A 26,662-nucleotide genomic window follows, 5' to 3' on the forward strand; every position below is an offset into this window, starting at 1 on the left:
ACTTAAAGGATGAAATCCTCTCCATTTGGAAGCCAAAGGTGGATTCATCTGGGCCCCTTATAATTCATCAAGAGGGAACAGAAGTAGCAGCTTCAACTATGAACACTGGAAGATTACCCCACGCAGTTGGGGGATTAGACGACAATTTCAGGAAAAAAAAATTACTTATGAGAAGACTTGATTAAGACCTATCCTCCTCTTCTCTTGTCATCTGAATGTACAACAGCAAATACCTGAGCTATGGATGGGACCCTCTTGCTAAACCCTGAGCAAGCAACACAGAACCTCCATCTTCCCAGTAGTGACACTGGTCAGGAATTTCTCCATCTGATGTCCATTACTGGCACTTAAAACAGTCCCTCACATCATGCTCCTCTCTACTAGACAGTAGAGAGAAAACTGACACAGACTCTGACTTGCGATCTGTCATCCAGAGACAATCTGAAGACTTCAGTTTAGGGATCAAAAGCAAGAACTTCATACTGAGGACAGCCAAGACCAGGACCTGAACTGTGACAAGTGGATGGTTAAAAATCTAAGCACAGGTCTTCTACTAAGGTGCAGGACATCACAGTACGTGTTGATATGGAGCATGTGCCAGCTCTACTAAGTGTGTAAGTTTCCCAATAAAACCTGATAAAACAAAATGGAAAAGATGATGATCAAACTTAGAAACCAGCAGGGTCCTGGATGTTGGACTTCCACTTCTGACTTCCTGGAATACAATTAGAATGACTGTCAAAGGATGACAAGTAGAGGTCACTTCCACATCACAGGTCCCTGCTCTTAAATGGTCCAAGATTACTTTCTTGAGTAAGCTCTTCTGATAGGTGTTTCAGACTTGCACATGGGAAAATATCAGGAGTGATACTGATCTTGAATATAACTACAGCCAAACAACACTAATTAAATAGCACACATCAACAGTTTCTCATTTTTCTGTAAGATGATTAATTTTTTTCTTTTATGAGAGAAGGTATCCAATGCTCATTCAATTTGTGGAATGTGCTGACATTTCGAGTTTTTAATGTGATCTACCCTAACTACTCTCTTCCTTTTTTGTCTACAGTAATCTAAAATATCCTTCCTAATATAATAAATTCAGCATCAAGTGGTGAAGTATTATCCCCCATAATAAACAAGCCATTGTTTCTTTCCACTGCCATGTAAAAGTAAGGATAAAAGCTTCTCCTATTAAACAGGAAGAAAAGGAGTTGTTCTTACCGCTGGTTAAAGTGCTGCTCTCGAACATCAGTGCCATTGAGAACCAATGCATCAAGAACATGGACAGCAAAAATCTTTCTCTGGGCTTTTCCCTAGAAATGACAGAAAAAAAATAACTAAAGAAAAAATACTGCAATCTTAAAATGCCAGGACACACTGTAAGTAAAGAAATGAAGGCCTATAGCAGTCCAAAAGAACACACCATATGTTACAACTCACCACATCAGCTGATCTTTATCTTTGATAATACTGCTGGCATGGGATAATAGTTGAGACCCTGTTTCAAGATTGCCCTCTCTTAAAACACTTTTGCAAAGGCCTCTGGCCCCAAGTGCAAACTGTATTATTACCATGTTGGATTAGGACTGTGATGGCTTAGTGATTAAGTGCTGAGGACGACAGCTTCAGCCCCATGCCTAAGCTGTCCTCCTAATCCAACATGGTGATAATACAGTTTGCGCTTGGGAGGACAGCTTCAGCCCCAAGCTCCTCAGTTTTACCCCAGTGAAACACTAACAAGCTGTATCTGCAAGTTGAGAACAGAAAACAAGGAATAAAAAATAAATGTAAGACGGGATGTTCTCCAACCAAAGTCAATGAAGAGGCTGCCCGACAACTGTAGGAAAAAAGGAAGGGTAATAAATATTCAATGCAGCAGGCTGTCTCATGGTTCAGCTGATGCAGTGAGTATCCAGCTATTTTTTCTACACTTCTAACAACTATTGTGACTAGCACTCACCATAACTATTTTACCTTGAGAGGTCCTGTGCACCGACTGACAACTGGGAAGAACTCCAAGAAGTAATCCATTACCTTTCCAGTTAGAAAAAATACATATTTATTTTATTTTATATTTTTTTATTAGGAAAGTCCAACTGGACACATGTCCTTTTTCAGCGAAGGACTGGGGAGAAAAGCTCCACATAGAACATAACACCTACAATCCAACATCATTTGATTAGAACTGATCAAACAATGAAAGTAATAGAGTTTCAAACAATAAGGAACTACTTGTAAAGTAAGTAATCAATCAAAGAGCACAAGACATTAAAGCCTGGCTATTACAGAAAGGACTCTATTAACAGATACTATAATGAGTCATAATATTAAAATAAAGTGAAAGCAGCAAAACTAGAAAAGAAGAGACATATACCACCTGATGGTATTATTTGTATAGGACTTACTCTGTTATTTTTAGATACAGTATTCTTGTTTGATGTGAGATCCAACTGTCCTATAGTAAGTGTAGTGTTGGTAACATAAAGAAGAGGTATTACTACTGATTGAGATATATGGATTAGTCAGGGGCAGAGGAAGGGCACAGCCATTTGTTGGAAAAGTGATTTTTGAGTGTTTTTTTACATTGAGACAAGGATGAAATATTTGTAATGTCCTGTGGTAAGGCATTCCAGATTTTGCCAACGTAACTTGAGAAGAGGGATTCTCCAGCTAGGTTATTGGCTTTATTGATCTATTGATGGAATGCAGGGTTCAGGCAGTGGAGTATGGCTGAAGCAATATATGAAGGCCCAGAGTTTTATCAGGTTGATAGAATATTTTATGTGCCATAGTTAACTGGTTAAGGAGAAGGAGTTGGGGGAGCTCTAGCCAGTTGAGTTTTTTAAGTGCTAGACAGTGGTGAGATCTAAATGGTGAGCTTCTAGTGTATCTGGCAATTTTATTGCAACAGGATTGCAGTTTTTTAAGTTCTGTTTTTCTTAGATTTGTAAATATGGGAAATGCATAAAGCAGTGCAGGAGAGGAGGTTTGACTGTTGGCCAGGGAAATGGTTCGAGGTGTCGTCTGTATTGTTACTAGTGTGTGTGTGTGTGTGTGTGTGTGTGTGTGGGGGGGGGGGTAGAGGTTTTGCCAGGTTGGGGTATATTGTTTACTGCAGATCAGAATATTTGTGGGTTATTGCACTGCTTATTTTGAGTTTTTGAGCAATAGTTTAATTTATCTTGTTTAATTTGTTGCTTTGCTTTATTTCTAAGTTCGCAGTAGGTATGAAATGCAGACTGGGTTTTCGTTTTGTACCAGTTTTCCCATGTCCTATCCCTTGATTTTAATAGTGACCTAGTTTCCTTGCGTAGCCATGGAGCATAGTTGGATTTAACACATATCGTCCTAGTTGGGGCTTGTGTGTCAAGTATGTACAGGAAGGTAGTATTGAACAAATTTACTGCTTCTTCCAGGGGAAGTAATTTGAGAGGTGTCCAGTTACAGCTTTTAAGGATATGTATGAGGTCATTCAGGTTAAGGTGTTTCTTATCTGTTGGTATATAATTTGTTTTGTTGGGTTAGCTTGTTGTCTAAGTAGGTAGGTTGGGAAATGGTCAATGAGGCTGTCATGGAGACAACCAAAGTGAGAAGAAAGGGCTGGTTTATTAGTTCAGATCCAGTTGAGAGTGGATTGTTCACTGGATGGTTTATTAATCCTAGTGTTTTTTTGTATAAGTTGGATGAAGCCGTGTAAACTGATGGAATTTTTGAGGGCTTGGGAGTTGCAATCTATATTAAAGTCATCCATAATAATTGTTTCCTGTGGCAGTGCATTAAAGGACCAGTGCAGTATCTTTTCTAATGTTTGGATATTATCACTGGGTGGTATATAGATACTTATAATGTTTATATGTTTTTTGGGATTAACCTTCAGTTTAGTAAGTAGGACTTCAGCATTGTTGAAGGTTGGTATGTTGTTATCCATGGATTCTAAGGAAAGGTGACTTTTGAAGAGTAGTGCTACACCACCCCTTTTACCTAACCTATCTTGACGTATGATATTGTAACCTCATGGGAGGCTTTCATTATTGGAGGTAGTAGGTTTTAGCCAAGTTTCGGCGAGGAGTACAATGTCAGCAGAGTAAAGAGAGAGGTTGGCATGCAGCTCATGAATTTTGTTATTGATGCTTCTAATATTAATATTTAAAAATTGGATATCTGCTTTGTTTCTGTGGAAATGGATACTGATTGGGAGATGTAGTTATTTTTTGAGGTTGAACTAATGTTATTAGTGTTGGGCCAGATTTTAGGTGTATGTCCCTACTACAAGTTAGTTTGGTTGCAATACTGACTAGCGTGTTTAAGATTTTTATTAGAAACCTATGGTATTTCTGCTTGGGTGAGGAAGAAGGAAGTAGTTTGTATAATGAAGGTCTGTGATACTGAGTAAAGAACAAGATAGAGAGATGCTAGTAGTTTTTGTTTTATGTAGGTAGATGTAAGAGGTAGAGTAGGAAGGGATGGGTTCTTCAAGAATGGTATGGTAGGTTGTACTATGTGTTGCTAGTGTTAGAAGGATTGATTCTAAGTACAGCTGGTGTCTGGATTGAAAAGGGGGTTTGTAAAGAGAAGGTTTGTTTGGTATATGTTGAATATTGTTTTTGGACATTAAAGTCGAATTGGGGTAATATAGCTTTACTTTTGATTAGATATATGTAGGGAGGTGTACAAGTACTGTGACTTGTAGTGTGGGGTGTGGTATGGAATGACCTACTTGGACAGCCTGACTTGAGGGAACGGCTAATTTTAGGGATGGGACAATCTAATTGGACTGTCTGACTTCAAGGAGTGGTTAGTTAAAATAAATGTACGGAAAGTAGGGTTGGGTGGGAATGGGTGCAGGGGGGGGGGAGCAGAGTGAGCCCTAGTGAAGTGAGGGAGAAGGGAGCGGGTTGAACCTCGAGGGAAGACCGGACATCAAAAGAAAAACAGTCACTGTCTAGTACAGCAAGCTAGTGCCAGAGGTAAAGGTAATTCTGGACTAGATAGCAAATTTTTAGTTCTTTTTTAGTCGTTTAGCTTTAGACTAGGTAAGAGTAACCAAGAGAAGCTCAAGGATTGTTTGTGGGGCTGAAGGGGACAGAATGTGCAGTAGAATTTCTATTGGTGTGCACGCCACCTGTCTTTATAATGGGAGATAAATGACTATGAATGAGCAGGGATCACAACTTATATCAAAAATGGCAGTGATATACTCTGCTGTGCTCAACAGGCACAGTTGTTTGTGGCGTCTTATGTACCCACTTCCAGTGGGAGGGGATCCTGCGGTTTTCTTACACTACCTGGAAGCTGTAAGGAAGAATAGAAAAACAGTTTGATAAGGAGGAAAGTACAGTTTTGTATCTACCATAAATGTAGATGTTCGAGTGTTCACCCTGCTGCAGTCATCACACTTGGGTTATCCTGACGTCAGACGGTATCGCAGTCAGCCCGAATTCCAAAGTCTTGGTCCGGCGTCGGTTGCTGTCACTTCTTCCCTGACGTCAGTGCGCCAGGGGTATATAAGAGGCATCCGACGCCATTTTCTTCAGTTTTTCTTGCCCCAGATGTCAGGTGCCCCCAAAAGGTAGGCAAAATATATATATATATATATATATATATATATATATATATATATATATATATATACATATACATATATACATACATATATACATACATATGGCTATATAAAAATAAAACAAAACCCTTAGGTACAAGCAAATACACCACAGAGGTAGAATAGGATAAAGTGGTAGCGATAAGTTCAGCTAGTTCAGAGGGGATGGAGGGAGGGTAACCTGGACTGCAGCAGGGTGAACACTCGAACATCTACATTTATGGTAGGTACAAAACTGTACTATGTTCATCGTGTTACCCTGCTGCAGTCATCACACTTGGGTTGAATCCCAAAGCTAAGGAGGGGAGGTGGAGTCAAACAGGGTTAGAAGAAGCTAGTAGGCCCTGCAAAACTGCAGTGGCAAAACCAGCTCTAGTCTTAGAGTAAAGAGGTAAGTGATAGTGTTTGGTGAAGGTGTGCACTGAACTCCAAGTAGCAGCTTCCAGAATATCCTTGGTTGGCACTCCCCCTGAGAAAGGCTGCTGATGTAGCTGTAGCCCTGGTGGAGTGGGACCTAATGTTAGCAGGTACTGGTTTCCCATGATGTGTGTAGCAGAAACGTATGCAATATCCTATCCATTTAGAAATGGTCTGTTTTGAGATAGCTTTTCCTTGTGATCCTGTAGCATAGGCTACAAAGAGCTGGTCAGTTTTTCTGAAAGCCTTAGTTTTATCCAAGTAGTAACGTAATTGCCTGTGAATGTCCAAAGAGTGCTGGAGTCTTTCTCCTTTGTTCTGGGGATTTGGGAAGAAGGTGGGCAAGTGAATGGTTTGGTTTAGGGCCACACTGGATACCACCTTTGGCATAAAGGAAGGATTAGTTCGTAGAGATACTCTGTCTTGATGAAAAATGAGGAAAGGTTCCACTGCCATTAGTGCCTGTAGCTCTGAGACTCTTCTAGCTGAGGTTATTGCTAGTAGTAGGGCAGTTTTCCATGAAAGAAATTTTAAATCAGTTGAAAAAGCTGGTTCAAAGGACGGCAGTGTAAGCTTTTCCAGGACAAAGTTGAGATCCCAAGTAGGTGTTGGAGCTCTCCTTGACGGTCTTAAGTTCTTAGCCCCTCTGAGGTTCTGTCTTAGGAGTGGATGTGAAAATAAAGGAGGATCCGTGCTGTAATGAGCTGAAATTGCTGAGGCGTGGATCTTAATAGATGAAAAGGAAAGTCCTTTGTGTAACATCTCAGTTAAATATTGTAGAATCTGAGGAATGTTTGGCTCCAGGGGATTTAGGCCTTTAGCCTGGTTCCAGGTGCAAAATCTTTTCCATTTGTCTGAGTGAGTTTTCCTGGTGCTGGGCCTCCTGGCCTCCAGAATGACATCCATAACAGCTTTCGATAAAGGTGTTGGCTGGTTGTTTAGGTAATTTGCCATGCAGCCAGGTTTAAAGTCTTGAGCTGGCTGTGTAGAATCAGATTGTCTCACTGGGTGAGCAGGTGAGGAATATGTGGCAAAATCCATGGTGGGCCCTGGGTCATGTTCCTTAAAACTGGATACCAATGTTGGCGTGGCCAGTCTGGTGCAACGAGAATCATTTGTGGCCTCTCTAATCTGACTTTCAGCAGTACCTTTGCTAGAAGAGGCAGTGGAGGGAAGGCATACACTGTTAATGTTTTCCAACTGAATGAGAGGGCGTCCACTTTCCAAGCTAGTGGATGGAAGGTCCTTGTGCAAAATTTTTGAAGTTGGTGGTTGTGGGGGCTTGCAAACAGATCTATGTCTGGGCATCCCCATTTTTGAGCTATCATTGCAAATACTTGTGGATCTAGTTTCCATTCGTGTGGATCCACGATGTTTCTGCTTAGGTCGTCTGCCAATGTGTTTTTCTTTCCTGGCAAGAACTGTGCTTGTAATTGAACCTGGTAAGACAGTGCAGTGTTCCACAAGGTCATTGCTTGCCTGCATAGAGGGTAGGAATGTGTGCCCCCTTGCTTGTTTATGTACCACATAACTGTGGTGTTGTCTGTCCTTATTAGTAGTTGTCCTGGGTGTAGAAGGTCCTTGAAAGCTGTTAGGGCATTCTGCACTGCTAGCATTTCTTTTTGATTGATATGCAGGTGTCTCTGATCTGTAGTCCATTTGCCCTGAATGCACTGTCCTGCCATGTGTGCTCCCCAGGCATAGTCCGATGCATCTGTTGTCATAGTTTGCCTGGCTGTGGGTAAGGTGAAAGGCTGACCCTTGTTGAGGTGACATGCCTGTGCCCACCACAGAAACTCCTGTTGAAGGCAGGGAATGAGTGGAATCATTGTTTCCAAGCTGTGGCTGTGCTGAGTCCGTACACTTTTCAGGTACCATTGTAATTTCCTCATATGCAGTTTTGCAAATGGAATTAGTAGTATGCAAGATGCCATGAATCCCAAGGCCTGCAGAATTTTTCTTGCAGGGAGTTGGGTCTTTGTTGCCATTATTTTGAAATATTGAAACAGCTGTCGTTGTTTGTCTGGCGTGAAATAAGCCATCTGGGCCGTTGTATTCAAGCTGGCACCCAGGAATATTATGTTTTGTGAGGGCACTAGTTTTGATTTCTTTTCGTTTACTGTGTACCCTAGGCAACTTAGAAGGTGTTTGACAAATGCCAGATGCTGTAAAAGAATGTCCTTGCTTTCTGCTTAAATAAGGTAGTCGTCCAGGTATGGGTATATTTGAATTTCTCTTTGTCTGCAGTATGCAATTACTGGTGCCAGACATTTTGTGAAGACCCTGGGCGCAGTAGATAAGCCAAAGGGCAGTGCAGAGAATTGATAATGCGTTGAACCTGCAATGAAGCAGAGGTATCTTCTGCAATTTTGTCTGATAGAGACATGCAGGTATGCCTCCTTGAGGTCCAAAGTGACTTGCCAAGCATTCTTGCCCAGCATGGGAAGAAGCTGCTGTAGTGTTAGCATCTTAAATTTTGGCACTTGCAGATAGGTGTTCAGAATTGAAAGATCCAGAATGGGTCTCCATGCTTTGTCCTTTCTGGGAACTAGGAAGACTTTTGAGTAAAATCCTTGTTGTTGCTCCTGTGTAGGTACCTGTTGAATGGCTCTCATGTTCATGAGAGCTGTAATTTGTTTTTGTGCCTATGCCCATTGATTTGGTGCCAGGTTTGGCATTCCTTTGATCCTTGGTAAGGTATGAAAGTGGAATGTGTATCCTTGAGAGACAATGTTTAGAACCCATTTGTCTTTTGTGATGATGTGCCAGTTGTCAGCAAAAAATGCTAGTTTTCCTCCCAAGGGTGTTGCCAGGAGAGATTTGCTTGGTAGTTTGAGGATAGAGTCATTGTGTCTGCCTTCTGCTAGCTTGGGGCCTGTCTTCTCCTCCTTTCTGGGTAGCAGAACCCCATTGGCAAGGTTTGTAAGGGCCCTGTGACTGACCTCTGCCCCTTGGGCGTCTGTATTTGTCCCTCTGTGATCTGTCTGAAGTTGGAAAGGACCAATTTTTTGTTGGCCAATTTCTGCTGAAGCGAGGGGGTTGTACCTGCAAGAAATCCTTGACCGTTTGCATAGATTTAGCCTTATCCTCCATTTTCTTTAAAACCTCTTCTGCTTTGACACCAAATAATGCATCTTGTTGTAAAGGTGCATCTAATAATTTTGCTTTAACATGGTCAGGGAGGGTTTGCACTTTTAACCAAGCATGTCTATGAATGACAGAGCCAGTAACAGCTGCTCTACAGGAAGCTTCCAATGAATCAAATCCGCATTGTAAAGTATGCTTGCCCACCTGTTCAGCTGCATGCAACAGATCCTGCATTTCCTTGAATTCAGGCTGTTCTGAAAGTGTGCTCATTTTTTGTTTTAACTGAGACATCAGGAATTGTTGATATTTCAACATGTGAAACTGGCAATTTAATGCTCTCACAGCCAGAGTTGCAGAGGTGTATATTTTCTTTCCCCATCTATCTAGGGGGCTCTGAAATCTCTTTCAGAGGGCACAGGATTTTTAGCCATAGAAGCTTTTGCTCCCTTAGGACCCTGGGATATGGTTTCTGGGTCAGCTATAGGGCTTTTATAAAGGAATTTATGTGAGTCGAGTACTCTGTAGTATCTGTCTGGTTTGGCTGGAGCAGGAGGTAGAGAGTCTGGATTTAAACTAGACTCCAAGTAGACATCATCCACAATATCTAAAACAGGAGGGATAGCAAGTGGTCTGTGCTGGGGTAATAAAAGGAACTCTCTAAGCCTTTTCTTAGAATCTGAGTAATCCTGGCCTTTCCAGTGGAAATGTTCCCTCATGGTATGTAATGTTTCCCCAAAGGAGTAGTCTTCAGGGGGAGATGCTGAAGGAATAGAGTCTTCAGCATCAGAATCCTCATAAGGTGGAAAAGTGTAATCCTGTTCCTCAGAAGAATCTGAGGAGAGAGAAACCTGGTCAGAGGATGCATAATCCTCCTCTTGTCTTGGTCTTTTATCAGGAGGGGAATGGGAACGCCTGATAAGGGTAATTAAATCTTCAGCCATCTTAACCATCTGTTTCTTAGGCATGGGGCCTTGACCTGTAGACTTATGAACAGTTTTCTTAGGTTTTAAAGAAGTTTTAAGCTTAGCATAATATTTAATGGTGAGTGTAGTCGGTCTGAAGACACCTTCTGCAACCGAAGGTGTTTCCTCTGCACTGGTGTCTAATTCTGCTCCGGTGTCGGTAGATGGCTGCGTCGGCCTAGTAGACTCCACTTGGGAGTCGGCAGCTGTCTGGGGTACCAGCTCTGCAGTCGTCAGGGGCTGCGTAGGCACCTCACTGAAAACCGGAGAACCGGTGACAGGCCCAGCTGAGGCCTCGGGGTCTGGCTTATTCCTAGGCTGCCTGTCCTTATCCTTGCGTTTTTTATGAATTGCGGTCGTCGGCTGCTCCGACGGCATGATATAATTAAATTTCCTACCAAAGTAATGCTGTGCGAAGTCAAAACGGCGTTTGATAGTGCGTTTATTAAACCTAGCGCAAAAACGACAACCTGTGACGTCGTGGTCTGGGCCTAGGCAAGGAATACAATAGGAATGGAAGTCCTTATGAGGTATTAGTTTCCCACAAGAAATGCAATTGTTAACTTTTTCTGACATCGGACTGAGGCAAGAAAATGTTCCCCAACGGGGTACTTAGCTTTATTGAAGACTTCGGACTGAAATTCAAATTGAAAATCTCAGGTGTCGGCCAACCGGCACTTGCGAACTGCTTCTGCTTCAGGCACCGCGCAGCAAGAAAGACAGAAGAAAATGGCGTTGGATGCCTCTTATATACCCCTGGCGCACTGACGTCAGGGAAGAAGTGACAGCAACCGAAGCCGGACCAAGACTTTGGAATTCGGGCCGACTGCGGGACCGCCTGATGGCAGGATAACCCAAGTGTGATGACTGCAGCAGGGTAATACGATGAACATCTGTAGACAGTAAAAGAGAGAGCTATAAGCACTTTTACAAGCTGTATAAAATCAAGCTGAACAGATCACTTTATAGGACCAGTATTAATCTGACTATCAAAAACAAAATGTTTATGAGCAACTATATTCTTCTGAAAGAAAAAATATGTAAATGGCTAGTATATGAGCAGGTGTACTATTACAAAGGAAAGACAATAGCAATTATCTCTATAGTCGTAAAACACTATGACCTTCAACGACTGTCTTATTGAGTCCTTTTATCTGTATATGTACATGTAACTTAATATTTAGCCAGAACCACAAAGCAATTTAGTACTTAGATTTGTTCGCAAAATAGCTGAAATTCAATCAAAATATCGCCCATAACTAAATGCTATATTAAGTTCAAGAGGAGCTCCACAAAGATAGCACTCAAATATCTCAATATAAATAAAGTTTCAGTAGCACCAAATTAAACATTCAGAAACAATTTTGAATCTCAGTAATAGTGACCTACTCTGCTGGCACACCAATATGGGACGCTAGTAGCTGTAAGCGATGCTAGACCATTTGAAAGATGGCGCCTGTTTCTCAGGATGGTTAAATAAACTATGGAAAGTACAGTTGTATACACTTACCATAAATGTAGATGTTCGAGTGTATTCACAGTTGCAGTCCTCACATATGGGTTATCCAGCTCCCGGTAGCCCTCAGTTGGCCCGAATACCAGAGTCCTTTGTATATGACGTCGGCTGACACCAGTTGTAAAACTGATGTCAGTACGTCAGGTATAAAGGGAGGCAGCCAACGCCATTTCCTCAGTTTTTCTTGCCTTAACAGTCAGGATCCCACAAAAGAAGGCTAATCCAAGAATGTTAGCACCCTGGACACGTCATACAAAAAATAAAAAATCCGTAGTCTGTGCCTTAGGAAAAAAAGAGGGAATGGAGGGCGGGAAACCGGGACTGCAACAGTGAATACACTCGAACATCTACATTTATGGTAAGTGCACACAAAGTACAGTTGTGTACACTTAACATAAACGAAGATTTGAGTGCATTCACTGTTGCAGTCATTACATTTGAGTTATCTGCTTGCAGGTAGCCCTCAGTCGGCCTGATTAACAAAGTCTTGGTCCTGCGTCGGTTGCTGTCCCTTCTTCCATGACGTCAAGTCGTCAGGGGTATAAAACATGCAGTCGACGCCATTACATCAGTTTTTCTTGCCCCAGATGTCAGGTGCCCCCCTAATGGGAAGCAATTAAATATAAAAGTACAAAGATATACCTCCAACAAAAAAGCAAATACACCAAAAAGGCTTTTAAGCATTGTAAAGGAAAGTAGAGGTATAGCCAAAAGTTAGGGGGATGGAGGGAGGGCAACCAGGACTGCAACAGTGAATACACTCGAACATCTACATTTATGGTAAGTGCACACAACTGTACTATGTTCTTCGTGTTTCATTGTTGCAGTCATTACATTTGGGTAGAAAGCTATGGTTGGGAGGAGGAATTTAGATAGCACTAGGGCCAGCTATAAGGTCTTGCAAGACTGCAGTGGCAAAGCCAGCTCTGGATTTAGAGAAAAATGGCTAATGCTTGGTGAAAGTATGTACAGATCTCCAGGTAGCAGCTTCTAGGATGTCCCTGATAGGGACGCCTCTGAGAAAGGCTGTGGAGGTAGATGCGGCCCTGGTGGAGTGAGGTCTGATCCCCTGGGGGATAGGTTTTCCATGGTGCTTATAGCAGAAATGAAAGCAATGGCTTATCAATTTAGAAATGGTTTGCTTTGAAATAGCCTTCACCTCTGCCCCTGCAGCAAATGCCACCTGCAGTTTTTCAGATTTCCCTTCAGATTTAGTCCTGTCCACGTAGAATCTAAGTTGTCTGTGCACATCTAAGGAATGCAGTATCTATTCCCCTTTATTCTGTGGACTGGGAAAGAAGGTTGGCAAATGAAAGGATTGATTAAGAGCCACACTGGATACCACCTTGGGCATGAAGGATGGATTGGTTCTGAGGGACACCCTGTCCGCATGAAAGATGATGAAAGGCTCCACTGCCATAAGGGCTTGTAATTCAGATACCCTTCTAGCTGAAGTGATTACTAAAAGGAAAGCTGTTTTCCAAGAAAGAAATTTTAAGTCTGCAGTAGCAGCTGGCTCGAAAGGAGGTAGAGTGAGTTTCGCCAAGACAAAGTAAAGGTCCCAGGCTGGGGTTGCAGCTCTCCTGGGTGGTGTCAAATTTTTGGCCCCTCTGAGGAACTGCTTGAGCAGTGGATGAGAGAAGAGGGGAGGTTCTGTGTTACAATGAGCTTAAATGGCTGAGGTGTGGATTTTAATGGAGGAAAAAGACAGGCCCTTGTGAAGCATCTCAGTTCAGTATTGTAAAATCTGAGGTAAATTGGGCGCTGCTGTGCTCATCCCTTGAGATTGGCTCCAGGCACAGAATCTTTTCCATTTTTCAGCATAAGAATTTCTAGTACAAGTCCTCCTTGCCTCTAAAATTATATCTATCACAGGTTTGCTAAGGGATGGTAAAGGAGAGATTAAGTAATTAGCCAGGCTGCAAGTTTCAGTGTTAGAAGCTGAGCGTGCAGAATCTGGTTCTCCTGCTGAGACAGCAGGGAAAGAGTCTGAGGCAGGTGCCATGGAGATAACCGTGAAACACTGCGCAGGAGGGGGTACCAGTTTTGGCACGGCCAGTCTGGAGCAATCAAAATCATCCTTGGTTTGTCCTGTTTGATTTTTAGTAGTACCTTGGAGAGCAGAGGCAGAGGGGGGAAGGCATAGACTGATAGGTTTTTCCCGCTGAAGGACAGAGCATCCACTTTCCGGGCTTGTTTGTGGGGAGTCCTTGTGCAAAATTTGTCCAATTGATGGTTCTGGGGAGATGCAAACAGGTCTATATCTGGGATCCCCCATTTGCTTATCAACATGTTGAAAATCCTTGGTTCCAGTTTCCACTTGTGTGGGTCCATGAGGTTTCTGCTTAGTCTGTCTGCCAGTGTATTTAATTTTCCTGGCAGGAATTGAGCTTATAGGTGCACTTGGTAGGTCAAGGCTGTGATCCACAATGCCATGGCTAGTCTGCAGAGGGGGGTAAGAATGTGTACCCCCCAGCTTGTTTATGTACCACAAAATAGTGGTGTTGTTCGTCTTTACCATTAGTTGTCCTGGAAAAATGTGGTCCTTGAAGGCTGTCAGAGCATTCTGTACAGCTAACATTTCTTTTTGATGGATATGAAGGTGCATTTGATTTGGGTTCCATTTGCCCTGAATGCACTCCCCTGCCAGGTGAGACTCCCATGCATAGTCTGATGCATCTGTTGTTAGGGTTTGGGCGGCAGGGGGTGGCACGAAAGGTAATCCCTTGTTTTGGTGGCAGTCCTCTGCCCACCAAAGGAACTCTAGGCGTAGGCAAGGTATGATAGGAATCATTGTTGCTAGGTCTTGAGAATGTTGACATCATAGACTTTTTAGATACCACTGCAGTTTCCTCATATGCAGTCTTGCATATGGAATTAGAAGAATGCAGGAGGCCATGAACCCCAAGACTTGCAGTATTTGTCTTGCAGATAGCAGGGTTTTTGTGGCCACTTGTTTGAAGTAGGTTGTCAAATTAATTTGCTTTTCTGGCGTGAGGTAAGCCATCTGGGAAGTTGTATTCAAGCCTGCTCCCAGGAATATAATTTGCTGACAGAGTACCAGGTGTGATTTCTTTTCGTTTATGGTGTACCCCATACAAGTTAGAACCCTTTTTACAAAGGCCAGATGATTTAAAAGTATGTCCTGGCTTTCTGCCTGAATTACACAATTATCCAGGTATGGGTATATTTGAATATTTCTTTTCCTGCAAAATGCAATAACTGGAGCTAGGCGCTTTGTGAATACCCTGGGCGCAGTAGATAAGCCAAAGGGCAGTGCAGAGAACTGACAGTGCGTGTAGCCTGCTTTGAAGCGTAGGTATCTTCTGCAAGATTCCCTGACTGGGATGTGCAGGTATGTTTCTTTTAAATCTAGTGTTGCCAACCAGGCATCTTTGCCTAGCATAGGGAGTAATTGGTGAAGAGTCAGCATCTTGAATTTTGAAATCACCAAAAAGGTGTTTAGAGTAGACAGGTCCAGGACAGGATGTCATGAAGTGTCTTTTCTGGGTACCAGGAAAAGTCTCGAGTAGAAACCTTGCCCCTTTTCCTCTTCTGGTACCAGTTGAATAGCCCTCATGCTTAAGAGAGAAAGTACTTGTTTTTGGGCCTCTGCCCTCTGATATGGGGGTAGGTCTGGCCACCCACTTGGTGTTGGCAAAGTGTGGAAGTGAAATCTGTATCCCTGGGGACACTATATTTAAAACCCATTTGTCCTGGGTAATGAGTCCCCAATTCTTTGCATGAAGAGCAATCTTTCCCCCCAAACAGGCAGTCAGTTGATAAGTGCTTGGAAATTTTAAAAGGAAGACATTGAGACAGTTTACCATGGGGGGGGTCTTATTCCCAGATTTGGAAGTGGAGACCCCCCACTGCTTAGTTCTGTGAGTCCCCTGGGACTGAAAACTGGGGGTTTTGCTGTGTCTCGGTTTGGCTTGGGAAGACCTGGAAGGGGCTGGAAAGGACCAATTCTTAGAGGGCCAGTGCCTACTAAATCTATGAGGCTGAACTTGTAAAAAAATCTTTAACAGTTTGCATAGATTTAGCTTTATCTTCCACATTTTAAGAACTTCCTCATCCTTGTTGCCAAACAGGCGGTCCTGATTTAAAGAAGCATCCAACAATTTAGCTTTAACATGATCAGGCAAAGATTGCTCCTTAAGCCAAGCATGCCTTCTGAGCACAGACCCAGTAACAGCAGCCCTGCAAGAAGCCTCTAATGAATCAAAACCACATTGCAAAGTATGTTTTCCAACTTGTTCAGCAGAATGCATTAAATCCTGTAATTCTTCATTTTCCACACAGTCAGGAAACATCATTTTCTGTTTAAGCAGTCCAATAACATGTTGCTGATACTTTAACATATGAAACTGGCAGTTTAAAGCCCTAATGGCCAAAGTTGCAGAAGTGTAAACCTTCTTACCCCATCTATCCAGCGCCCTGGAGTCTATATCAGAAGGGGTATGATTTTTAGCAGTAGAATCCTTAATGCCCTTGGGCCCCTGTGAAATAGTCTCTGGATCTGCAATAGGATTTTTGAAAAAGAACTTGTGGGACTCAGGGACCCAGTAGTACCTGTCCGGTTTTCTGGGAGCAGGAGGCAGGGAATCAGGGGCCAAACTAGATTCTGAAAAAGCATCATCAACAATGTCTAGTACAGGAAGCATCATCAACAATGTCTAGTACAGGAGGAATAGCTAAAGGCCTATGCTGAGGTAGAAGGAAATCCCTAAGCCTCTTTTTTGAATCAAAAAAACCCTGGCTTTCCCAGTGGAAATGCTCCCTTAGAGTAGGTAAGGTTTCCCCAAAAGAAAAATCCTCAGGAGGGGAAGCAGGGGGAATAGAGTCCTCTGCATAAGAATCTTCATAAGTAGGTAAGGGCAAATCCAGATCATCAGTAGAATCAGAAAAAAACAGAATCCTGATCAAAAGATCCATAATCAACTTCAGTCCTAGGCCTCTTAGAGGGGGGGGGGGGGGGGGTTGGCTACCCCTGATTAAAGTCATTAGATCTTCAGCCATTCTTCTCATTTGTTTTTAGGCATAGAGGCCTGAGAACATGGCCTGGGCGTCGGTTTTTTAGACATGGATTGAGATTTAGGCCTAAATAACGAAGGTGGCGTCGATTTAATATGCAAGTCCGTAGGCCTGAATACACCCTCAGAAGCCGGTGCCTGCACAGCGGCTCCGGACCCATCCAAGGTAGAGCCATCCGCGGGTTCCATAGTTGAAGCATCTTGCGGCATACCTGACTCCGAATGGGTGTCAGTAGAGGCCTGCGAATCAGAAGTAGCGGGTATCAGGGGCTGCGAAAGCCCCTCACTGAGTACCGGCGAACTGGCGACTGGCTTAGAGAAGCATCGTCGGCAGTTTTGGACCTCAGCAGCCTGTCTCTGTCTTTATCTTTGTGTTTTTTCGAAATCCCGGTATTCGGATGGCTAAGCGATGACATTTCTGGATAACTGAACCAAGAACCGAAATATTTAGAGGCGAAAATATACCGACGATGGATAGTGTGCTGATTAAATAAAGCACAAAACCGACAGCATGGTACGTCGTGGTCAGGGCCTAGGCAAGGAATACAGTACGAATTAAAATCTTTATGAAGTATTTGCTTTCCTTAAGTAATGCAATTATTAACTTTTACTGACATCAGTAAGGAGCAAGAAAAGGTTTCCCCAACAGGGTTACTTAGCTTTAGTTGAAGACTTCGGTTCTGAAACTCGAAAATGAAAATTTCAGGAGTCGGCCGACCAGCACTTACAAACTGCTTCTGCTTCAGGCACCGCACGGCAAGACTGACTGATTTAATGGCGTCGGCTGCATGTTTTATACCCCTGACGTCCTGACGTCATGGAAGAAGGGACAGCAACCAACACAGGACCCAAGACTTTGTTAATCAGGCCGACTGAGGGCTACCTGCAAGCAGATAACCCAAATGTAATGACTGCAACAGTGAAACACAAAGAACATCTGTACTATGTTCTTCGTGTTTCAGTGTTGCAGTCCTCACATACGGGTTGATTCCCAATGCCCAGTAAGAAGACAAAGGGGGGAGAAAGGATCACAGATTAAGGGTTGGTAAGGAGGCCCTGCAAAACTGCAGAGGCAAAACCAGCCCTGGATTTAGAAAACAAAGGTAGATTGTAATGCTTTGTGAAAGTATGAGCATAAGACCAAGTAGCTGCTTCTAGAATGTCCTTAGTAGGCACACCTCTCAGAAAGGCTGCAGAGGTAGAGGCTGCTCTAGTAGAATGGGTCCCAATACCCTGAGGGGGAACCTTACCGTGCTGCAGGTAACAAAAGTGAATACAATGAGCAATCCATTTGGAGATGGTTTGTTTTGAAATAGCTTTACCCTGAGCCTCAGGAGCAAAACTAACCAATAACTGTTCAGACTTTTGAAAGGATTTAGTCCTAAGTAAAAATCTCAGCTGTCTATGCACATCAAGAGAGTGCAGAATCCTTTCCCCTTTATTTTGGGGATTGTTGAAAAATGTAGGCAGGTGAATAGACTGGTTAAGGGTTAAACTGGAAACTACCTTAGGCATAAAGGAGGGATTGGCTCTCAGAGAAACCGGATCTGAGTGAAAAATAATGAAAGGTTCTACTGCCAGGCTTGCAGCTGAGATACCCTTCTAGTTGAAGTAATAGCTAAAAGGAAAGTAGTCTTCCAGGATAGAAACTTCAAATTTGCAGAGGCAGCTGGTTCAAAGGGAGGCAGAGTAAGTTTCTCCAGGACAAAATTAAGATCCCAAGCAGGAGTAGGAGCTCTTCTGGGAGGTCTAACATTACTAGCTCCCCTCAAGAACTATTTCATCAAGGGGTGAGAAAAAATGGGTTGCTCAAAAGAACAATGAGCCGAAATTGCTGAAGCATGAAATTTGATTGAAGAAAAAGGAAGTCCACCATTAAGCAATCCTGCTAGGTAGTCAGGAATGAGTGAAAGAGAAGGATGAGAAGAGTCTTCTCCTTTAGTCAGCATCCAAGAGTAAAATCTCTTCCATTTATCTGCATAGGATGTTCTTGTGCTAGGGCTCCTGGCCTCATGAAAAACTTCAACCACCTGTTGGGAAAGAGTTAAGGTATTAGCCATAGGTTCACAGGTAGATACTAGGCTATCTGCCCTAGGGCATTTATAAGCCTAGCCAGAGTGTATTTGGCTTCTGCCTCCCTATTAGATTAGCCTACTGTGCGCCTCTGTAAAGTAGGTCACAGAAGGTACCCTTTTAAGATTAGTTTACTGTGCCTCTGTCTAGCAGGGACACTGGGGAGATCCCAGGGGTGAATTTGCGATTTCCCATCCACGCGTCCAAATTTCGCTTGAAGAGGGGCTATGTCTAACATGAATTGGGATTCTATTCCAGAGTGAGGGGAGCCTCTGGGAAATGAATCTGTCCCTCCAGCATGTCCTATTTATTTTTGTGCTGAGGTTTAGGTCCCTGGAGCGTGTAGCTCTAAGGGAGTTGGATTTTTTGAGGTGGAGCATGTCCATTAATTCTGGGTTTGACATGGTTTTGTACGTCAGGCACAGATCGCCACTGAGTAGGCGGTAAGCAACTGAGTAGAGCTGGAGTTTCTTTAGTCGAGCTGCATAGGACATCTGTTTGTAGCCCATGATCCTCTTGGTGAGGTACTTTTGGGGTCTCTCCAGTTGCTGCAGGTGTTGGGTAAGGTACATCCCAAAAGGGGCATTGTATTCAATTATGGGCCTGATAAGTGACGAGTGGAGGGGCACAATGACCTCTCTTGATCTAGATGCGAACCCTTTCGTGATAAGGTGGGCTATATAGAAGGTCTTTCTAACCACTTTGGCAACGTGATTATCAAAGGAGAGATTACTATCTACGCTGGTCCCCAAATCTCTAATTACTTCTTCCGTACTTAATGGATTGCCACCTATGTGGTAATTTGTGGGCACCTTGTTTTTCCCAAAGGGGATGACTATGCACTTTTTAGCATTTAGCTTGAGGCCGTGGCTCTGGCACCAAGCATTCATCTCTGTGAGACCCTTTTGGAGGATGCTTGTGTCAGCTGGAGATTAGATTATGGCCCCCAGTTTGCAGTCATCTGCGAACTTTGTCTGCCATAATCCCCCGTGTTAGCCTGAACCTCAGAGAAGTATATACCGAACAAGAGAGGTCCCAGAACTGAGTCCTGTGGGACGCCACTTGTAACTAGTTTGGATTCGGACATGGCACCTGCGATTCTGACCATGTGGGTTCTATCTCTGAGCCAGCTTGCAACCCATCTTGTGATATAGGGGTTGATATTTAAGCTGGTAAGCTTATTTACGATACCCGAGTGGGGTATTGTGTCGAAGGCTTTTGCGAGGTCCAGGTAGACTGTGACGACTACCCTGCCTTCATCTATGGCTTTGGTAACTGTTTCAAAGAAATCAACTAGGTTTAAGAGGCAAGATCTGCCCTTAACAAAGCCAAATTGGGTAGGGTCCAGTGTCTGGAGGCTCCCAATGTCTTTGTTTATGAGTTCCATGATAATACGCTCCATAGCTTTACAGACCAGACTGGTCAGGCTTATGGGGCGATAGTTTCCGGGGTCCGTTATGGCACTGCCTTTGTGGAGTGGGACCACTGTAGCTGTACGCCATTTTTTGGGTACACATCCTGTAATAAGGCTAAGTTTGAACAGTGACAATGTGAGGGTTCAGTTCTTCTTGGAGCTCGTGTAAGACACAGCCTGGGACACTGTCCGGTCCCATAGATGCTGTGTTTTTTGCTTTGGAGAGGGCAGCTTTCACCTGTGCATCTGTGATGTCAGGGAGGTTACATTCAGTTGGGATAGACATTTGCTCCTTTGGGGGGGAAGGGAGGGAGAAGTTTGCGCTGAATCTGTCTGCCAGGAAGTTGGCTATGTCTATACGTTTGGTATATTTTGTACCATTATGCAACAATTCAGAGCATATCTGGGAGTTTCCGCCCATGTTCCTGACATAACTAAAGAAGGCCTTGTGATTATCTTTAGTGTCTAGGGCAATTTTTCTTTCAAAACTGGCCTTTGATGATTTTATGAGGGATCGAAGTTTCTTACTAATACTGATCAGAGATGCCTTCCCTTTTTGGGATTTTGCTTTGTCATGTAGTAGCATCCTCCTTCTGTTGTATAGCTTATTTATGGCCGGGGTCCACCAGACTGGTCTCCGGTTTTTGGAGGAGTGAGTTTTGGTTTTATATGGGATAGCACGATCCATGCATTCCTGCAGGTGCTCATAGAATGCATTTGTAAAGGATTCTGTGGATTGGGCTGTATTATCCTCTGGCCCAGGGGCTTTGAAGGATTCCAACTCAGTCTTGAGAAGTGCAAAGTTGGCTTTTGAGAAATTCTTTACAGTGATTTCCTTGGCTGGGGGTGGGGACGGGATATGGATGTCCAGGAAAATTTGTTTATGGTCTGATCTTACCAATGAGGGGTTTACCTCAGGTGTGGAACATGGAGTCCCCATGTTGGTGATGACCAGGTCCAATATGTTGTTCCCTCTTGTGGGAGTGGTGACCAGTTGTTCCATTGCGTTAGAGTTTATAAATTCAAGGAACCGTTGGGCGAGGGTGTTTGGGCTTGAGTAGTTTTCCCAGTCAATGTTTGGGTAGTTGAAGTCACCCAATAACATAGTGTTTGGAGAGACCTTCATATTCTCCAGTGTTCTCAGGAATGCCAAGAGGGTTCCTGTAATAGGGAGGGTGTTCTGTAGCAGGCTACAAACTGAAAGGCAGTTTTGCCCGCTGTTAGTTGCACATGGATGGTTTCCGATGCTTCGTGCAGTGCCACTAACCTGGAGGTGTAGGTATCTTTGATGAATATAGATACTCCACCTCCTTTTGTGCTTCGGTCCGAGTTTTGGGGCCGAAACGCATGGTATGAGAAACGCCAGGAAGTTAAATGCAGAGTTTGAAGATGAGGATGAAGGAACTTTCACCCTCCCTGAACCAACAAATCTGGTACCAGGGGAAGATGCCAAGGCTGAGCCTGGAAAAGACTGTGAAGGAGGGGATACCAATGTTGCCTGGGCCAATCTTGAGCTATCAGAATAGCCTTTGGTGTTTCATCCCTTATCTTTAGCAGCACTCTGGGAAGAAGAGGCAGAGGAGGGAATGCATAAACTGAGAGATGTGTCCATGGGAAGGACAACACATCCACCCTCCAAGCTTTGTTGTGAAACTCCCTGGTGCAGAAGGTTGGAAGGAGATGATTGGTGTGAGAGGAGAAAAGATCCACTTGTGGGGTGCCCCAATGATGAGTGATGCGATGGAAAATGCTCCTGTTCAGTTGCCACTCATGAGGATCCAAAACGTCTGCTCAAATGATCCGCCAAGGAGTTTAGCTTCCCTGGAAGATAGTGGGCTATTAGATGTAAGCCCATGGATGCTGCTATGGGCCATAGTCTCATGCTTCGTCTGCACAAGGGGTAAGAGTGAGTCCCCCCTTGCTTGTTGATGTACCACATGACTATGGTATTGTCTGTCCTGATTAGCAGAGTCCCAGGGTAGAGTAGGTCATTGAAAGTCATCAAGGCCTGCTGCACTGCCATCAGTTCTTTTAAGTTTATGTGCAGATGAATCTGCTGGGTGCTCCAAGTCCCCTGCCCTCCAAATGAGCCCCCCCCCATGCAACACCTGAGGCGTCTGTGGTGAGAGTCTGGCTGGCAGGCAGTGGGCGGAAAGGCAGACCCTTGTTCTGAGAACAGACTGTCGCCCACCAGAGGAACTCCATTTGTATATAGGGAATCAGGGGAAGAATCAAGTCTAAGTCCTGTGTGTGTGTGTTGACACCAAAGGTTCTTGAGGTACCAGTGAAGTTTTCTCATATGCAGCCTTGCAAATGGGATCATCAAAATACATGAAGTCATGAACCCCAGTGCTTGCAGGAATTGCCTTGCAGATATCGCTGGGTCATGCTTGCCAAGTTCATGAAATAAGCGGAAAGATCTTCTTGATTCTGTTGAGGGAGGAATACCATCTGGGTGGCTGTATTCAGACTCTCTCCAAGGAAAATGATCTCCCTTGAAGGAACCAACTTTGACTTATTTTCGTTGAGAGTGTAACCCAAACAAGTGAGTGTTTTTCACGAAATCCAAATCCTTTTCTAATTGTTCTGGGGAGTTTGCTTGAATGAGACAGTCGTCCAGGTAAGGATAAATTTGAATGTTTCTCTGCTGCAAAAAGCAATGGCTGGAGCCAGGCACTTCATAAAAACTCTGGGAGCAATAGATAAGCAAAAGGGCAATGCAGAGAACGGAGTGCTGCTCCCCAGCCCTGAAGCGAAGGAAATGCCTGGAACTTTCCCTTATTGGGATGTGCAGATAAGCCTTCTTGAGATCCAAAGTTACCAGCCATGAATCCTTGCCCAGCATTGGTAGTAATTGTTGAAGGGTGAGCATTATGAATTTGGGAATCACCAAAAAAGTGTTTAGAATGGACAGATCCAGAATAAGGTGCCAGGTGCCCCCTTTCTTGGGTACCAGAAAAAGCCTTGAATAAAAACCTAGGCCTGCCTGATTTGCAGGAGCTGGCTCTATGGCCCACATAGTCAGTAGAGAAGAACTCTGAGTTTCTACCTCTGCCTTGAGAGTTTTGGGTACGTCTGGGTACCCTTGTAAAACAGGGAAGGTGTGAAAGTAAAACTTGTAACCTTGGTTTACTATACTGAGCACCCATTTTTCGTCTGTGATGGAAGACCATGCCTCTGTGAACCTGGCTAACCTTTCCCCCAAAGGAAACCCAGGGTTTACAGAGGTAGGCACAAGAAAGCCAGAGTCACTGAGAATGCTTGCTTTGGGAAGCTGGCTTAGAACTCCCTGATTTAGCAGAAGAAGAATGCCACTGTTTAGCCCTTTGAGGGGCAGAAGCCTGCCCTCTGGAAGATCTGAAACCCCTAGGCCTAGAGCGACCCTGCATGCCAGGATAAGGGAAAGACCAATTATTAGGAAGGATAATGCTTACGAAACCAAGGAGGCTAAACTTGAAGGAAATATTTTACAGCTTGCATAGTTTTCGCCTTATCCTCCAACTTTTTCAGTACCTCCTCAGCCTTATTACCAAAAAGATTGTCCTTGTGCAAAGGAACATCCAGCAATTTAGACTTAACTGGTTCAGAAAGAGGCTGCTCCCTGAGCCAAGCATGCATTCTAATTATGGAACCAGTGGCTGCTGCTCTGCAGGAAGCCTCCAAAATGTCAAAACTACAATGAAGTGAATGCTTATTAACTAAAGTGTCAGAATTCAGTAAGTCTTGTAAGTCTTTGTTTTCTGTCATGGAAGGAATATCTCCAAATTTAGCCTCAACAGCCTCCAACGTATGCTGCTGATACTTAAGAGCATGTGAAAAAGACAATTCACGGATCTAATGGCAAAAGTTGCAGAAGCATAGACTTTTTTATCCCACCTGTCCAAGGCCCTAGATTCCTTATCAGAAAGCACAGGGTTTCTAGCAATAGTAGCCTTAACACCCTTGGGGCTTTGAGAAATAATTTCTGGATCAGCAGTAGGGTTTCTGAAAAGGAATTGATGAGATTCAGGAACCCTGTAATATCTAACCAGTTTTCTGGGGGCAGGAGGAACAGAATTAGGAGTTAAAGAATTTTCCAAGAAAACATCATCCACAACTTCCAAAACTGGAGGTATAGCCAGAGGCTTCTGCTGTGGTAAATCTAAAAATTCCCCGATTCTTTTCTTAGACTGTGGAAAATCCTGACAATCCCGTTTAAAATGCTCCATAAGAGTATTTAAAGTAAACCCAAAGGAAAAATCTTCTGGAGGGGAGACAGAAGGGATAGAGTCCTCAGCATCAGAATCCTCAAAGGCAGAAAAAAGTTGAGAATTTCCTTCTTCGCCAGCGGACATACTGGAAATCTCAGAATCTGAGACAGAAAAAAGCATCAGGAGGTAATTCCCTAGTCCTCTTTGAAGGGGGGGGGGATGAGAGCCCCTAATCAGGGAAAGAAGATCACCAGCCATCTATACCAACTGGAACTGAGGTAAACGAGGGGAGGTCGATGCCTGTTTGTGAGTAGGTTTGCGGCTGGAAGGTTTACTAGCAATCCGGAGGGACTCGGGAGGCCTAGCAACTGCAGACATCTGAGCTAAGGTAGTCTTGTCTGGTTCTGGTCTCATGTCGAAAAGAAGAGGCGTCAGAAGCCGGTGCCTGCAAAGCGGCTCTGGACCCATCTGAGGCAGCGACAGTCGGACGGTCTGAAGGCGAAAAAGCACCCTGTGAAATGGAGGACTCCGTAAAGGTCTTGGCAGAGGCTTGCGGGTGAAAATTTGTGAACTGCAGGGGCTGAGAAAGCACCTCACTGACTACCGCTGTGCTGATGACCAATTTCACCGGTGCGTCATCAGTAGATTTAACACTAGGCCTGTTGCAGTCCTTGTCTTTGAGTTTCCTAGGAAGATCCAAAGTTGGGAGACCAGAAGACGTCATCTCGACGTACTTAGGCCAGATTCTGAAATGCTTATACAAAATCTTAGCTCTACGGCATATGGTACACAGGTTAAAGGAAGCACAGAGATCGCAGTTAGGGACGTCGTGCTCAAGGCCCAAACAAGTTATACAATAGGAATGGAAATCATGGTGCGGAATCTGTTTTCCACAGGCAATACAGTCATTAACTTTAACTGACATTCGTTAAAGCAAGAAAAGAGGATCCCCAACGGGGTACTTATCTGAAGCCATCTTCAACTTGGTAATCGGAAAATGAAACAAAGGTAAATGGCCGACTGGCATTAGTGCGAATTGCATCTGCTTTGGGCTCCGCGGCAAGAAAGACTGAGGAAATGGCAATGGCTGCCTCCCTTTATACCTGATGTACTGACATCAGTTTTACAACCGGCGTCAGCTGACGTCATATAAGAAGGACTATGGTATTCGGGCCGACTGAGGGCCACCGGGAGCCGGATAACCCATATGTGAGGACTGCAACAGTGAAACACGAAGAACATCTGACACAGAGCACTGTGTGGGTTGGACTTTGAGATCTGAGCAGTGCAGCTTGTAGGGAAATGTAGTGATAGGAGCTAGAAATACTGATATATGAACTTCAAGGGGAGACTGGGAAGCAAAAGAAAACCAATTAGCTACTAATACAGCAAACTAGCGCCAGAAGTAAAGCTAATGTTGGACTATAGGTTCATAGGTAGGTACTAGGCTATTAGCCCTAGAGCCTATATAAGCCTAGCCAAAAAGGTACCCTGGCTTTTTCCATCCAAGAAAATTATTTTCCTGTGCCACTGTCGAGCAGAGCCACAGAACTGATCCCCGGGATGAATTTCCTATTTCCCATCCAATTATCAAGATTTTTTCTTGAAGAGTGCTAATGAGGAGCTTTGTTTGATAAAGACCGGTAGTTTTTTCCAGAGTATGGGGAGTCTCTGAGACAGGAATCTATCTCTCCAGCATGTTCAGTTTACTGTGGTGACCAGGTTTAGGTCCCTAGAGCATGTAGCTCGGAGGGATTGGGATTTATTTAAGTGGAGCATGTCCAACAGCTCTGGGTTTGACATAGCTTTGTATGTTAGGCAAAGATTTCCTCTGAGTAGGTGATATGCAATGGAGTAAAGCTGAACTTTTTTGAGACGGTCTGCGGAGGGCATCTGTTTGAGGCCAGTAATCATCTTTGTGAGGTATTTCTACTGCCTTTCCAGTTGTTGTAGATGTCTTGTGAGGTACATACCAATAGGGGCGTTGTACTCTATAATGGGTCTAATGTGATGAGTAGAGGGGAACAATGACCTCTTTTTTTCCTGAATGAGAAACCTTTTCTGATGAGGTGTGCCAACGTAGAAGGATTTCCTGACTACTGTGGCGATGTGATTATCAAAGGAGACTACTGTCCACCTGTGTCCCAAAGTCTCTTATCACACTTTCGGTGTTAAGTAGACTACTGCCTATGTGGTAGTTCATGGGCAAAGAGTTTTTACCAAAGGGGATGACAATGCACTTTTTGGCACTGAGCTTGAGGCCATGGCTTTGACACCAGGCATCTGTCTCAGTGAGGCCTTTTTGTAGGATGTCCATATCTTTAGGAGTTTTGATTATGGCTCCTAGTTTGCAGTCATCTGC

At 43.8% G+C, this 26,662-nt stretch overlaps 1 protein-coding gene across 1 annotated transcript in view; it reads right to left on the reverse strand.

The window, feature by feature from the left end:
• The window catches only part of CMTR1 (cap methyltransferase 1), a 2,799,821-nt gene that overhangs the window by 522,611 nt on the left and 2,250,548 nt on the right, over positions 1 to 26,662 (reverse strand). The window contains exon 19 of the mRNA XM_044060367.1: positions 1,225 to 1,316. Within this exon, the coding sequence (XP_043916302.1) occupies positions 1,225 to 1,316 (92 nt within the window). The remainder of the gene's footprint in view (positions 1 to 1,224; positions 1,317 to 26,662) is intronic.

The sequence above is a fragment of the Protopterus annectens genome, chromosome 1.part0 (assembly GCF_019279795.1).
Source record: "Protopterus annectens isolate FY-2018-M chromosome 1.part0, PAN1.0, whole genome shotgun sequence".
In the NCBI taxonomy this organism is placed as follows: domain Eukaryota; kingdom Metazoa; phylum Chordata; order Ceratodontiformes; family Protopteridae; genus Protopterus; species Protopterus annectens.